Genomic DNA, 15,636 nt, shown 5'->3' with positions numbered 1-15,636 from the left:
ACATATAAAATAAGTATTACAAAGAATGTACAATAATAAATAAAGAACAAAAGGATTTTGTCACCGATTTTTAATAAACTCTACCCTAATATTTTACTTAACTCTAACTACATGTCTTAATCTTTAATGATAGGATGGATCACAGGCTTATGAATGAGAAATGGGTCGAGGGGGAAAGAAACATTTTCATTTACATTTCGGCGCGCAAAAGAACTGAGTGTCTGTGCCAGGGTAGAACGCATAGCGATCGGTTAAAGATGGCTAAAGTCACAGACGAACATTAATACTGAACCTCTATTATTATTATTTTACGTTTTACAACACACTTTTAACCGGGCCAACCACCATTGGAATTTGTTGGGGACGATGAATGATACAGTAAAGAAACTGGATGAAAGAGAAGAGAAGGCGATGGCGAGAAGTGAAGAACCACATGGCGGTTACGGTGTACAAATCTATTGGCCCCGGCATGGGTGCTCTGCGTTGCTCGCACCGGGAAACCTCAGGAGCCCCTCTAACTGAGTTGGTGACATCGCTGCAAACTAAAAACTTGGTGTTTGGCGGGACGTCCCGGCGTGGAGCGCCCGCGGTGTGGTGGAGGGGAGACAGGGGCCGGGTCCCGGGGGCCTGCGAAGCGAAGTCAAGGGGCGCGAGGCACCCTACTTCTTCCCTCCTGCAAACCAAAACAGTCCCATTAGCATGGGGCGCTCGCCTGACATTTTGCCTCCCGCTCAGAATGGCAGCGGGGCGCGCCCGATGCAGCCTGAGGTGGGTCCGGAAGGACACTGACCTTTCTTCCCGGCGGCCTTGCCTCCGTCCGCCTTGCCTCCCTTCTCGCCGCCCGCCTTGCCGCCGCCGCCCGCCTTCTTCTGCAACACGACAAAACAACAACAAAAGGAGGTAAGCGACGCCGAGCTCGCGAGCGCGATCGCACTTGTGTCAAAAACATGTCGCGGCCTTGGCAGCGCGCCCGGCCCGCCCTTGGCCGCCAAACACTCACGTCATCCCCTTTGCCACCGCCACCTGCAACACACAAGAGAGCAGACCGTCAACAAGCTGGGTAAAAATAAGCGTGTCACTGAGCCGTGCTCCTGGGCACGGGAGCCCGTCCCGGACGAGGGCTTTCTTCCCTCCCCCCGCGCCGGTGAGCGCCTTGCAGCCGCGCCTAGGCAGCCCGGTGCACGCGCGAGTCTGGTCCGGTGACGGTGGCCTACCCGAGCATCCGCAGGCGCTAGTCTCCCTCCGCGTATACACAAGACCGGCCCGAGCCGCGATCGAAGAGTAACCGGCTGTTACCAAGCCCAGCCAGGAGGACATACAGGGCACGCCAAGAGGAGGGCCTCGGCCCGCGCCAGGCACGTCGGGCACCGCGCGTCAGAGGGGCTCCGCCGGCCTCCGCCGGGCTCCGCGTCCTCCCCGCGGGGGAGGCTGCCGCCCGCCTTGTGTACCAGTACGTAACGGTTACGGGGATGGGGAGAGGGGTATTTTTATTTCCCAACAGCACCGCCAAGGCTGTGGGGACCGGCTGGCCAGCCGCTGGCCCGACCCGGGGGTGGGCCCCATCCCTCTATGCCTTATGCTGCTACCCCCTTTGCTCTCTCGGCTCCGTTCGCGAGGGGTGCGGAGGGGGTGGGTCGGGTCGGACGCTGCCTCCGACAACACTCTGAAAACCATCCCAGGCCGCACCGCGCGGGGCGGGGCGGTTGCAGTTGCAATCGATTGGCTCGGGGACGGGACGCGACCCCCGCGGGCGGCGTCCGTCAGGAAAACATTCGCCCCCTCTCACACACACACACACACGCATACGCGAGCGCGTTATCCGGTCGCCTCGCGGCCCAGAGAGAGATGAGGTGGGATAAAGAGCGCCCGGGCAGCTGTATCGATTGGCCAGGCCCAGGCGAAGGCGCCGGGCCATGGCCGGGCCGCGCCGCCCCAACGGAACACTATTTGCGGAGTCCGCGCGGCCTCGGCTGCCACCCCATGCCATGCCACCCCCCCAGCGGGGGATGATACCGTCCGCCCCACGGCTCTCGGGCTGCCTGTGCCTGTGAGGTACGGGTACGACGCAGCCTGCGCAGCCCGACGAAACGCGACCAAGGCCCAGTGTTTATAGGACGCCTACACGCGCGTCGGGGGCGTCCAGGACCGACTGTCTAGTGGACGTCGTCCCCGAGTGCCCCTGGGGGCCAGGTCGTCCCCGTGTGCTCCCGACGAGATGACCCCGCAGCCAGTGCGCCTGGCACCGCCCGCCGTCGTCACTGGAGACTCACCTTTGCCTTTGGCCATTGTGTCTAGCCTTCGTGGAGTCGCGAAGTGTGCTGAACCAAGCGCTCTCGGAGTCTCGTCGGAACCAAGTGACGCCCCTGCCGAGCTGTGCTGGGCCCGCCTGCCAACGGAGCGGGCCAGGGGGCGGGCCTGGGCCCCGCGAGGGACGCGAGGGGAGGGGGCACCATACCGCTTCTGCGTCACAACATCCCCCTACCCCAGCCGCGGCTGGTCCTGAGCCTGAGCAGTGGGCCGCGTACGCTCGGGACAGCCCCCTGCCTGCGGCTGAGTGCAGCTGCAGGTGCACTGGGCCCAGGCCCAGGGCGGCAAGCTAGGCTCGCGTTCAGGCCTTTTGCTCTTTCTCACCCTCTACCTGCGCACTGAGGACCCCTGCCCTAACCTGACCCTACTCGATATGTACAGAGGCCTCACCTCACGGAGCGAACGATAAAACGGCGTGGCAGCTGACTAACAAAGCTATCAGATTTTATACATATAGTCACATTTATTCATATACATATGCGATTTTATATTACAAGATAAAATATATCAAATCACATCATAAATCACTTTAGGACTACAGTACAAATTTCTTACACCCTCCATTTTAAAATATCTCAATTTAATATAAACTCAAGTCTAGGTTGGTCAGTTTTAGATGGTTAACTAAGTTAACTGTTCAACACAAATGTATTGGATTGTAGGCGAAATATTTTGCCTCAACATTATAATGGTTTCCTATGGCATTTAGAGCGAGCGCATGTCAAATAATCTTTCACATGAATTCACAGAGAAAATATGACCACTACTAACATTTTAGCTGGAACAGTGGCAAATGTGGAACAATTGCAGATCAAGCTATGGGATGTGAATACATACAGACGCGAAAATATGAAATATTATTTTATTAAAAACTTACACAAGAGAGGAAGACATTCATAAATCCGAAAGACAATAGGAAACCACCCATGATATGACTTTTAAAGCAATAATCATTATGAATCTTTCATAAATAGATGATGTTTTGGTTTTGTTTCTTTTTAAAAGGCTACAGTTAGTCATGAAAGAGAAATTAATGTTTTGTGAAGAGAGAAATTTTGCTCTGCAACTTTTGAAAGAATAATAGGAAGTACTGAGATCATATCATTAGTATCAGATACAACACATGGACCAACAGGGTCATGTATTGGCTTAAGGTAGTTCAGGGTCTCTGCAACTGTTCCAAAACATAAAGGCTGCTGTTAGCTCATGTTGACTAGGGTAGTCAGCATAGTAAATTTTTATTATTGTTAACTTCCACTTGAAAGTGGCGTAGTCCCTTATGTCTACAATCTCAAAAATATGGAAGCCAACCAATATAACTAATAAATAACATTCTCACCTCTCCTTGCACACTTAATGGTTCAGTCATACAGAGAAAGAAAAAAAAATAGTGGAAAAGGATCACACACAAACTAGGCCTAATCTTCCTCACAACAGTAGTTGGTGGTCTGCCAATCTTCCAAGAGGTATGGACGGACAAATGTGAAGAACAAACAGAAAAGAGACCACATGCCATAAATATAGCTGTCCATTTTAAATCCAAATCACAAGAATCATCAGATAACTAAAATATTAAGCAAGCTAACAGTGAATAACATCAGCAGTCTGAATAATATAGTCCCTGTTACCAATAATTTTAAAGGGATATAATTAAATTCCGCAATGGGCCTTTAACAATATTTCCTCATGATATCACTATTTTTTTTCAGGGGCAAATGGTGAAGGTGATCAAATTTCTTTTATGCTACTGCCTTCATCCACCAAATAGGTACATAGATAACCAAATAAATGACCAAACTTATCATAACATGAATGGGTTAATTTCACATAGTCAGTCATACCTTAGAAGCATTGATTCAACATTCATGTAGAGTATTCAGCAACAGCCTGAGCAGTTAAGTCTTAGAATACAGTAAAAATGATTGATATTCTAAAATTTCAATAAGCGGGATAATTTGAGTTGAAATCATACTTTGAGATTATGTCATATGAGATGACAAGAAAGAATAGGCAGAAATTCAGACTGACTGACATACCTGCATAAAATAAACTTTAAAAAATTCTGTCAGTAGGAAAAGTACAGATGTATAAATTTTTGAAGAAAATTTGGCAAAGAAGAAAATTGTTAGATTCTTCAAGCTATTTTAAGAATTTAACACAGCTCCTAGAAGAAAAGTCTTCCTTCACTGGTACTGGGACTGGTAGACAAATGCTGGGAAGAATTAATTCTATGCAGTTGCATGTTGCTGTTGAGGTGCAGCTGCTTGAACTGGTGTAGCCAAAGCGGGTACATCTTCAGCTCTCCTTATTTTTTTGATACGCTTCCATTCGCCAGTGCTGTAGTTCATTTGGAAGTGGGTCTCCACCATCATAGTTACAATAGTTCCCTCTTGGTGAACATTTTCCTGACTTTCACTTAATTTGATTGTTACAACGTTACCCAAATGTGGACATGGATTATCTGAAAAAAAAGAAAAGAAGAAGAATTTGGAGTTAAAAGGAGAGTTAAGCAAAATCATTAAAGCTATTTACTAACAAAAAACCAAAACAAAAAACGATTGGAATTCAATTTTTACCTCTTGATCCAGCCATAAATCCAAGAATAAGAGCCTTTTCAGGTCTTGTAACCTTGTTGGCTGTTCTAAACATTTCCTGAGCTTCAACCATTTGTTCTCTCTGAAAGAATGAAAAGAAAATTTTGAGTGATGCCAGGTTGCAGAACTGCAAAACAGTTGGGAAGATATAACAAGCTTACCGTAAGAGAGAGTTGCCGTCTTTCTCTGGGAGGAGCTGGTTGTGTTGTGGCTGGTGCTGCAGCTGGTGTTGTGGAAGCAGCTTGTGCTGAGGTAGATGCTTGTGCAGCTGCAACAGCTGGGGTTACTAAGGTAGCTGTAGTAGAAATTGGCTGGGAAGGAGTTGCTGCTGCTTGAGAGGGCACAGCAACCGCAATGGTATTAACGGCAATAACCCTCGGTTGGGTGACGGTTGTGGTGGCAGAAGAAGCAGCGACTGTTGATGGAAGGGGAGTAGACGGGTTCTGTAGGAGAAATGTAGAATGATTAATGGGTGCTGTGTTTAAGTGGCATGTTTGAATAGGGTTACAAAAAGAAAAGAAACGTGTCCTACCAAAATAATTACAGTTTCTCCTGGAGCCACTGGTGTTTGTGGATTACCAGCTAAAGGTAGAAAATAAAGAACAGCAATTTTAACATGACGGTTTGAATAGAGGAGAGATTGTTGTCATTAAAATAGATACATTGAAAACACTACCTGGATTAGCTATTGTGAGAACTGTAGCAGATGACTGAGCTGGTGTTGGTGGGTTAATAGGTGCGAGGCCTGCTGCATAATCAGGGGTAACTGGGGTGGCAGGTGTGCCTGGTGCTGCAGTTGCACTAGAAGCAGCAGTACCAGCAGTAGCTGCAGCATTGGTTGCCTGTTGGCTTGCTGCTGTTTCTGAAGCTTTCCGTGCATCTTCAGTTTCTGGTGGTAAAAAGAAGACAATTTTGACAATACAATCTCAAAAGCGGATTGGTGGTTATCATCCATTTAAATATACCTTGCAACTTCTTTCTCTTTTTAGCTTGGGCATACCCTAAGGGTTGTTCATTAATATCAATAAGTTTTATTCCACCATCTTTGCGATTTACTGGTGTACGACCTAATGAGACACGTTGATTATTTTGATTGCTAACGACAGGGGATTTAAATCCTCCCGTTGGTACTCTGCTAGGAATTCCTTTCAGAGGAGCTGGAAAAGAAGAGACGGAAAATGCAATTTAGACAACAATTAATTTCAACTGGCTTACCTTGACCAGATTTGTTTCTTACTTGTATCTGTCATTTTTCTTGGCATTCCTCTTGAGCGAACAGGAACAGTAGGTGCAGCACTCTTTTTCAGGTGGCTCACAGCATCTGCTGACTTCGATAATAACTCAGCCCGCAAAGCAGCTGATTTCGGTTTTCGCTTTAAAGCAAAATGCTTCACTGGTTGGGGCTACGACACAAATGATAGAAGTCCAAAATGAATTCAATTCTTCCAATGACATTTACATTAAAAGGAGTGGTTAAGCTTACCTGTTGACCCACAACAGTTACCAAAGCATTTTTATTCAGGTAATGACATTCCAAGGGTAACATTCCACCATCATTTTGTTTGCGTACTGAAAATAAAACACTGTGGCATGAAGAGAAAAGTAAAATAAAACATGCAGCAGATTAAAATTATAAAAGACTCACCTAATTTCCTTAAATCATTAACAAGGTCTGAAAATATTCGCTGATTATCGTCATTGTGTCGTATTTCCAGATTTAATGACCCTGTTGAAGGTAGGGTTCTCATAGTCTCAGCTAACATTGAGACCCATGCCTCACTGTCATTTAATGCTACCACAAGTATGTCATCCAGCTCATGGCGCCACTGGCAGAAAGGAATTTAAAAATTTTAAAAATAATAAAAAAAAATAGCTAGGTTGAAATAATAACACAAAGGACATAACATCAGCAACACAGACACTATTGAATCAATCGGTTGGCTGGTTAAGGATGTAAATTTGCATTATACAGGAGTTATTTCAAAAATGAAAATTATACAGGAGTTATTTCAAAAATAAAAATTCAAATGAATGTGTGTTACTAAAGTAAAATTGATAAAACAGGGAGTGAAAATTGTAAAAAATGTGGAGTACACTAAGAGATCAGACAGAAAATATAAAACTCAAACCGATGTATGATGAGCTTAAAAAGTATAAGGTTAGGAAAATCAATATATTATAACCTATCTGAAGTCTAGATAGAGTCTTTCAATACAGGGGGTAAATGTGCCCTACAAACAATCGAGTATTAATTCAAGGCAAACGATGATCGTGTTGCGAATGAGCTATCACCAAAAGTAAATAAACACTATGTTATTATGAGCATACCTCCTCAACGTTCCTGCGCGGGATGTGGAAAATAGATAACAGTAGTTTGAGTTTGACCTGCGTTTGAAGGTCCGGAAAACATGCTTTTATGTTGCGTAGAACTTCGGCATTGAGTTGTGAACATATTGACCCTCCAGTCCACGAATCGTTCGATATTCCTAACTTATTGTGAAGCCACAACGAAGTGTCACTATCCCTCACATTCGCCATATTGGCGTTTGACGACCTAGATAGACCTCCGCCTTCTAGCGCCACGTTTCGAATGTTGCGAGTTTAAAAAGAAGTAAAGACAAACAAAAAGGTAAACAATAAGCCAGCAGACGCTCCTTTCATTATTATTCCTTGGGGGGCTCTTGATTGATAAAGCCCACCCGCTAATCAGCCGAACTATTTCTACTCGAGAGGCAGCAATTCAAAATGAATGACGTAACTTTAGACTCATTTAATGCATTGAAAGCAGTTGCACTTCTAAATCTATAGATTTTCCTGTAGATTCCTTCCTTATCTCGGGATATTCGATAAAATTAAGAGTCATGCCACATCAGGTTTGGTTAGTTTACTATAATGTATTATCACATTATTTGTACTAATTATTACATCACCTAATTAAAATCAATAAGGATTCTTGGTGTACCCTAACAAAACCCTTTAAATATACTTCTAAATTATTTTCATCATAGCAGACTGTTTTGGTGATTGAGGAACATAATTGTCATCACATTGATTTGTTTCTTTTCAGTATGGTCTCAGACTTTTTTTACCCAAATGTTGGAGGAGTTGAAGAGCATATCTTCAACCTTTCACAATGTCTCCTTCGCCGTGGTCATAAGGTGATAATTGTTACTCATTCTTATAATGACCGAGTGGGTGTGCGTTACATGACAAATGGACTGAAGGTAAATTAGTTAAATTTTCCTTCTTTCTTGATCATTCTCTGAATCTATCATATTAATGCTAACATATTAACTATTTGTTTATTTATGAAGGTGTATTACCTGCCTATTAGAGTATTTTATAACCAATGCGTACTCCCTACCATGATATGTTCTCTACCCATCATCCGTTACATATTCATACGTGAACAAATTACAATAGTTCATGGTCATTCTGCATTTTCTGCTCTTGCACATGAAGCAATGTTAATAGGTCATTTAATGAATCTTAGGGTAAGTGTACTTTAACATTAATGTTTGAGTTTGCTTTGTCTTTTTGGTAAAATTTTGTAAGTTTTCATATATATTTTTTCATCTTTTGCAGTGTGTGTTCACTGACCATTCTCTCTTTGGATTTGCTGATACATCAGCAGTCATCACTAATAGATTCTTGCAAATATCCTTATTTAGTTGTAATCATTGCATCTGTGTGTCACATACAGGGTCTGTTTTATTTTAAACCTTTTATTATTTACAATGTTTAAAACTTTTATTTTGAAAATCTCAAAATGCGCAATTTTCTCTTCAGCAGGAAGGAGAATACTGTATTGCGAGCAAGAGTTGAAAGTAACCGCGTCTCTGTAATCCCAAATGCTGTGGATACAAAGGCTTTTTCACCAGATCCGAGAAATAGGTCAGAGGATTATGGTAATAATATTTGATCTGTAGACCAACGCTCAAAGGGAAAACAAAAATGCAAAAATGGAAATAGATCTGTACACTTGATAAAATTTTGTGTTCCAGTGACTATTGTTATTGTTGGGAGACTTGTGTATCGCAAGGGTGTGGATCTTATGGCTCAAATTATTAAGGAGTTTGGCCCTAAATACCCAAATGTAAGACAACACTTTGAAGAATGATGTTGTTTGTAACTTTTTAATCTAATCCACACTTTTTTTATTGTGTTGTCAGGTGAAGTTTATTGTTTGTGGAGATGGACCCAAACGATGGCTCTTGGATGAAGTAAGAGAACGTTGTGGTCTACAGGATAGAGTTGAACTATTAGGTGCCCTAGAACACTCACAAATTCGAAATGTTCTGACTCGTGGTCACATTTTCCTCAATACGTCTCTTACAGAGGCCTATTGTATGGCTATTGTAGAAGCAGCATCCTGTGGGTTAGTTCAGCACGTATTGTTAAATTTAGAGTCTTTGATTTGGAAATTATGCTCAGACAATTGAATGATTTGACAAATGAAATGTTTTTATCTTTTGCTAGACTCCAAGTTGTAAGTACAAGAGTTGGAGGTATTCCTGAAGTGTTACCCCCTCAGCTTATTTATCTCACTGAACCAGACGTTCCATGTATGTACCCATGTACCTTTTTGACAATTTTTCTTTGTACCTCTTGCTGTAGTTTTTAAAAATCTGTCTCTGTTTTCAAAGCTTTGGTAGAGGGCCTAGAGAAAGCTATGGAGGACTTAGCACGAGGCTGTGCAGTTGATCCATTTGAATGCCATAGGCAAGTCTCATCATTATATAATTGGAATGATGTGTCACAGCGTACTGAAGTGGTTTATGACATCGTTACCAAGGATGAATCAAAACCGCTTGGTGAACAACTCCAATGGTGAGCACAGTAAAACCTTATTCCCTCCACTTACAGTCCTTATTGTTATTGGTTGATCAATTTTTTTACTACAGTTACATAAATGGAGGTGTATTACCTTTTATGCTGGTGGTAGCTCTGTGTCACCTAATTTTGAAAACTCTGGACTGGCTTGTTCCATCCAAGGTGTGTTTAAATGTGATTAAGTATTTTGCTTTTGGTAATAACCACATCTTTCCAAATTGCAAAACATTGAATTTTGAGACCGTTTTAACTGTTGTTGCAGACCATTGACATTGCCAAGAATTTTGATCAGAAGACATTCAAAGTGCAACAAGTACCTAAGAAATTATCATGAAACTGCAAGAACTCTTAATTCTAAAGGCCAAATTATTGTTATTGCGTTAAGTTACCAAATGACCAAATGAGAGAGCGCATATCATATTCCATATAGGAGTCAAATGTGGTTTAAGAAAATTTTTCATGAAACCAAATTGTGTTCCTTTTAAGCAGATTTTGTTATATGCAGAGTTTTTAGCATGGCTCGGGTGTGAACGGAAATCAGATTCGTGTTCACTACCAGCGAGTTTTTGCTATTCGCTTTTACCAGATTTGACTGAAGGGGAACTTGTCTGTGATAGAGAGGCCAACAAATGTCTACAGTACGTAGGGCTCAGTATGTTGTGAATTGCATTTAATCCTCAGATACATTTGACATAGTCTAAAGGCAAAAGAATCACATATTCATCAGCACACAGTCTAGTCGACATATTTTACGCAGAGGACATTTGAAGCAATACTTTTGCTTTACTGTGTACAACATTACTTTCTTTTACTTATGCATAACATTCAGTACAGTGCAGCTTGAGGAGAAGAGTGCATAAAGAGGAACAAACTTGTGTGTTTTGAAAATTTTATAATTTTAGATAATAAAATGAAATTGATTTTTTAAAAGACAATCTTAATTTACTGATATGTTATGATAATATGATATGTTTAAGCGGTAAGTCTAAAGACAAGGTCATAAATATAAGCCTTATAAAGTTTCAGTTCATTTAAAAACTGAACTTTTAAACATCATCAGACTGTTGAAGATATGTCTTTGAAGTTAATATATTTGATGAATTTTAAACAACAAGCCTAAGTTATTTTCACCACTTTGATATGTTATGCCCAATGCTGTGCAAGAAATAAATGGGAATCACAATAAATGGGAATCACTTGACATGAAAGAAAAGGGACAGAAATAAAACAAATCAATCTCTCTTAACTGAGTGCAACCAGTCCAAGTACTTGCAAGGGGACACTCCTTCACAAAGAGCTAAGTTAATTTTAAAAACAACCTCAAAACACAGTGGAAGCACAGAAGTACTTAAGCTTCAAACATATATGCATGAAGAAGTGTCCCAAGGTAGATAAGGCTGTACCTAATGGGAAAATTTCTGGCTTTTGGTGAAATGTTTTAAAAAAGAGCAGAGACATACCAAGCAGAAATTAGCTTAAAACAAAATTAAATTGAAACCTATATTCTCTGGTAAGATTTGCTACATCTTTTCGACACCTTTAGTACCATTACCTATCAGTTCCTTTACATCAACTGCCAGAAAACTATTTTTTTTTTTTTAAAAGTAGATACAGTATTTCAAATATTTGAAAATCCCTATGTCCACTTTAGGTTTGGCACATAAGCAATTCCAGACATAAAGATGGTCACATGTCAAACAGAATTACAGATTTACAGTAAACTGTCACACCTGTGGACTAGGAAACTGCACAAGGGAAAAGTTTTACTTTGATGACATTGCAGTACACAAAATTAATACAGAGAAGTTTTTTCTAATGGACAGAAAATTGTCCGGACCAAAAAAATTGTTCTTCATCTATGCATCGCTTAGCTGATAAGAGCTCCAATCTCTGACCAAAACAGGAAAAGTCGCAAAAGTTAAACTATTAATGTTTCAGACATAGCAACAATGTACTTGGATGAAAATTGAAAGTAGAATATTAGTAAGATAAAAGAGGGCATGAGGTGAAGTCAATAAATAATTTCATAGAGAAATTTATGACATCAGATGAAACATTTGAAACACGTTTAAGATTATTCTACCAAAGATACTGACCTTAAATGAATAAAAGTACATTTGTTGAGGAAAAAGGGTACCTTTAGATAGTTGTCAAAGAAAAATCTCTTGCTCTTATGTATCAAAATAGATGAAGATTTAAAACAATGGAAAACATTCACAAAAATATAGATACAAGAAGACATCATTAAAAATGTACAGACATGACAGTACAATAAACAGCACTTGTAAATCACAATATGCAGAAAAATGCACTGAAGCCAAAACTCTTAGGTAGCTAGCATTCAGAAGTTACAAAATTGTTTTTGCAAAAAAAAAATTAATGAAAACAAGAACAATCAACTAGCAGTGTTGATTAAATAGATTACAAAAATTTGGTTACATATCTGCAATCAAAGAGCCTGTATTTTTTTTTGAAAAGGTACTTAATTTAGCACCATTGTAACAATAATAGGAAAAAAAGTGCTTCAATTACATTAATTGTGCGTTCAAGAATAAAACCTGAGAATGTTGGATGTGCAGGCATGAGTGATCATGTCCTGGAGATAGGTTTCTGCTGCACCTTACATTGATCCAGTTGTCATCACCAGCAGCAGATTACTAAACATTGTTAGAACTACTGACTTTTAAAAAATACTGCTGTAAAGTAAAAGAATTTCTTTTCATGGGGTTGTAGAACAATACTGATGGAACACTAGGAAACTAAATGAATGAGATACTACATGTACCGGGTGTAACTGAGAATGCGCAACAGTGTTGCGGGTTTGCCTACCCAGTTAGCCCGTAAGGCGCCATGGCCCCTGCAGCCCTGGCGGGTATGCAATCCCGCAACACTGTTGCGCATTCTCAGTTACACCCGGTACACACACAACCACATGATTCATTTACTAGTCAAGTTCTACTGCATTTTCATGATAGCAAAATTAAAAGAACACAAATAAATGCAACCCTTTAAAAACAATTTTTTTCCTATAAATCAAATTCCATCTTAGATAAAATATATAAACGGCAGAACAACAATGTTCAAAGTGATGCTTGACTAAAAGAATTTTTACATGTAGGTTTTCTTAATTCTTCACATTTTCTCAGACTAGATTCATGATATTTTAAGGACACATTTAGATGGAATGTTCTGTACAAAAACAAGATTTTCACATTAGCTTGATTATCTACAAATTTCTTGGCACAAATTAGCTGTAAACTTGCTTGAGTTTTGTGCCTTACTAAAAGGGTGGGACAGCATTTAGTTTCTTCAGGCTATACTGTAGTTGGAAAAGACCTGCAAGACCTTCACTACCTGACCTAATTATTCATTAAAATTGATGTTGGGTAGGTTTCCTTTTCACATGAAAAAAAGAAACCTGCCAGAACATCTAGGTTTCTTTTCTGACATTGTTCTGTTATTCCTGAGCATTGAAAACTAAAGGCTTGCCCTTAGGGTCATCAAAGCGATCCATTGTATGGATGCTCATCATCATGTCGATTCCCCAAGCAACAATAAAAAGAAGTAGGAAGGTCACAAATAAACCAGACCATATTGGGATAGTGAAGTATGGAACACAATCCTCTGAAGCTGAAAATTTACCACCTTGAACACTTGGTTGAACCTGGACAGAATTGAAAATGGGCGAATTAGATCATAAAATACATGTTGAAAACGGTTCAAAATTCAGTTAGGGATCCTCCACATATTATGTCAGGCGATTTTAGACATTTTTTTTTTTTTTGGCCACATATAGGTAGGCTGTTGCCCGTGGACCTTACAGTGGTTGCTTTTTATTTGGGGGTGAAAAAGAGTAAGGAGGCGTGACGTGATTTGGGTGAATGGTGTTCGTGCTATAACTTTAGTTATGGATTCTCTAGCTTACTAGGGCCAGGGCAGGCGCCTGCGAGACACGGGGTAGGCCACCCCGCTGTACACTCGTGTACTGTATGCAGGATGTTGCCTATCTACCAGGCGCTATGGGAGCTCGATGGACTCTAGCGGCTGCTAGAGCCAGAGAACTTGACAGGTTCGTAACGGTGAATGACAGGTGTACTTTACGTCGCCGCTTCCACGCTACTTGGGGCCAGGGCCTCCAGGTGTGCCGCCGTCTCCACACAGCCTGGCGCGCAGCAGCTAGTAGGCGCTTTAATTAAATCAGTGTTGCCTCGTAAGGCGTTCATTAAGGTACACCTTTACCCCCCTCCACGGCACAGACAGTCACGCGAGACCCCCCCCCCCCCTAATCCCGTGACATAATATGTGGCCGACCCCTCATCTAAGAACAGTTACCTTGATATTCTTCAACCACAAGGTTACATTACCCTGCGATTTGTCAGTATTTTGAAATAATGCGACACTACCACAATTGTAGGAGTTATTAAGTGCCGCACGGATAGTGGACTTGGGCTCCAGCAAATATTTCTGAGCATTTGAATTTTCATACTCAGCCTGTAAACAGTTTTTTGAATGTTATATCCGTCAATAAATAAACAGTAAATTCACTAACTCCGAAACAGTATTACTTGCACTATACCTGAGTTAGTTGCCAATAGCCATCATCAGTAAAATTGAAACGGAAACGAACAGTTACTTTATCGGAAGAGTTCCCGAGCTTGTACCTTAAAATCATTCTTTGGCTTTCCTTTCGAGTATCAGGACTAAGCTGTGAATATTCAAAAGAAATTTCATTATATAAAGATAAAATTAATACTTAACAACACATTTTAGACAGTCCCTTATTTTTTTTTTCAAAGGGGAAATTTTGATTATTGATAGAAATATTAAGAAACTTACAGCCTCTCCTGAAGTGAGGTTGAAGCTGGTGTTGTTGATTGTAAGAACTGGGCATTCAGATGTGTAAAGCATTATTTGATCAGCAGTTCCTGAAGAGGTCAGAATTACATTGCAGCTGGTAGCAGGGGAACTTGTAGGCTCAACATCACGTCTCACACGAGATTCAGGTGCAGTCCATGATGAATGCCGTCCAGTGTAGACAGCCAAAATGTTTGGGTAAACGGTTACCATGCGCTTGTACAAAGACGTCATATACTTATCATGTTGCAGCAGCATAGATGGTCTGTCTTCTTTGACTTTCAAGTCACTCAAATTTACAATAAGAATTTTCTTATTGGCTTCAGGTAGCACTTCCCCATTAATTTGCTCCCACTTGTAACCCAGCTTGGAGAGCCTGTTGAGTGCCTTGACTGGGGTTTGGACAGAAGGAATAAACTCAAGTTTCACATCTCCCTTGATGGTTTGCAATGCGGGAAAGAGAGAGCTACGGCCAGAGCTCTGTCTGCTAAAATCTTCAATACTCAGAGTGTCTTCCACGAAAAGAACAACCACAGGATTGTGATCCGCCTCTACCCGCCGCATCAAAACATCAGCGAATTCTTCCACATTCATTCTGGATAAAGCTGGTGGATTGAGCTCACTCTCAGCGCCGTTGTGTGATTGCCATAATAACACAGGCACATGAGAATGTGCATTAGTTGAAAATATTGTTCCTAAAATACAAGCTAGAATAGCAGTTAAGTACATCTTGAAAGAAGCCATCTTCATTGTATCATATGACTGTGACAGCAGAACCCGTGACCCGGATTGTCTGCTAGGGGTCCTTTCCTGAAAGCTTATGGCTTTCCCCCACCACTCACCATGTGGTCGTTTACGTTCAGTTCCACATATTTGTGCATCCTAAGTGTGAGGATGATTTGATCAAATTAATTTTTCTCTTATTTTCAAATAAAAGATTTTTCAAATGGACAACACAGTTTGCCGTGCACCTCCTCGTCAGATTACCTTAAACGCTTGACGGACGGTTGGTGTCACTGTCTCCTCTTTTTCTCTTACACTGCCTTTG

At 41.4% G+C, this 15,636-nt stretch overlaps 3 protein-coding genes across 4 annotated transcripts; 1 reads left to right on the top strand and 2 right to left on the bottom strand.

The window, feature by feature from the left end:
• Positions 1-55: 55 nt before the first annotated feature.
• LOC113203429 (negative elongation factor A) lies at positions 56-7,479 on the bottom strand. The gene is made up of 13 exons (XM_026418116.2): positions 7,230-7,479; positions 6,547-6,727; positions 6,385-6,470; positions 6,139-6,304; positions 5,867-6,058; positions 5,578-5,790; positions 5,434-5,483; positions 5,063-5,344; positions 4,884-4,983; positions 2,271-4,768; positions 1,001-1,023; positions 791-869; positions 56-673 (listed from the first exon to the last, which is right to left on the bottom strand). Exons 1-10 carry the CDS (start codon positions 7,437-7,439, stop codon positions 4,536-4,538), a joined length of 1,713 nt encoding a protein of 570 aa, XP_026273901.1. The 5' UTR covers positions 7,440-7,479; the 3' UTR covers positions 56-673; positions 791-869; positions 1,001-1,023; positions 2,271-4,535.
• Positions 7,480-7,546: 67 nt separating this feature from the next.
• LOC113203432 (phosphatidylinositol N-acetylglucosaminyltransferase subunit A) lies at positions 7,547-11,338 on the top strand. Of its 2 annotated transcripts, none has more exons than XM_026418121.2 (11): positions 7,547-7,774; positions 7,969-8,125; positions 8,216-8,395; positions 8,487-8,605; positions 8,694-8,809; positions 8,906-8,997; positions 9,074-9,279; positions 9,381-9,466; positions 9,548-9,731; positions 9,806-9,896; positions 9,997-11,338. In XM_026418121.2, exons 2-11 carry the CDS (start codon positions 7,970-7,972, stop codon positions 10,066-10,068), a joined length of 1,302 nt encoding a protein of 433 aa, XP_026273906.1. In that variant the 5' UTR covers positions 7,547-7,774; position 7,969; the 3' UTR covers positions 10,069-11,338. The 2 variants fall into 2 exon arrangements, with proteins under 2 accessions (XP_026273906.1, XP_026273905.1); XM_026418120.2 differs by having other exon boundaries at positions 7,548-7,779.
• Positions 10,388-15,632, bottom strand: LOC113203433 (V-type proton ATPase subunit S1). Its single transcript, XM_026418122.2, has 5 exons — positions 15,576-15,632; positions 14,571-15,470; positions 14,311-14,439; positions 14,067-14,225; positions 10,388-13,398 (listed from the first exon to the last, which is right to left on the bottom strand). Exons 2-5 carry the CDS (start codon positions 15,336-15,338, stop codon positions 13,192-13,194), a joined length of 1,263 nt encoding a protein of 420 aa, XP_026273907.1. The 5' UTR covers positions 15,339-15,470; positions 15,576-15,632; the 3' UTR covers positions 10,388-13,191.
• Positions 15,633-15,636: the final 4 nt, after the last annotated feature.

This window comes from Frankliniella occidentalis, unplaced genomic scaffold, assembly GCF_000697945.3.
Source record: "Frankliniella occidentalis isolate FOCC.00 unplaced genomic scaffold, Focc_3.1 Scaffold14, whole genome shotgun sequence".
NCBI classification, from domain to species: Eukaryota; Metazoa; Arthropoda; class Insecta; order Thysanoptera; family Thripidae; genus Frankliniella; species Frankliniella occidentalis.
Note: the sequence above shows the minus strand (reverse complement) of the source record. Positions and strands in the feature narration are given on the sequence as shown.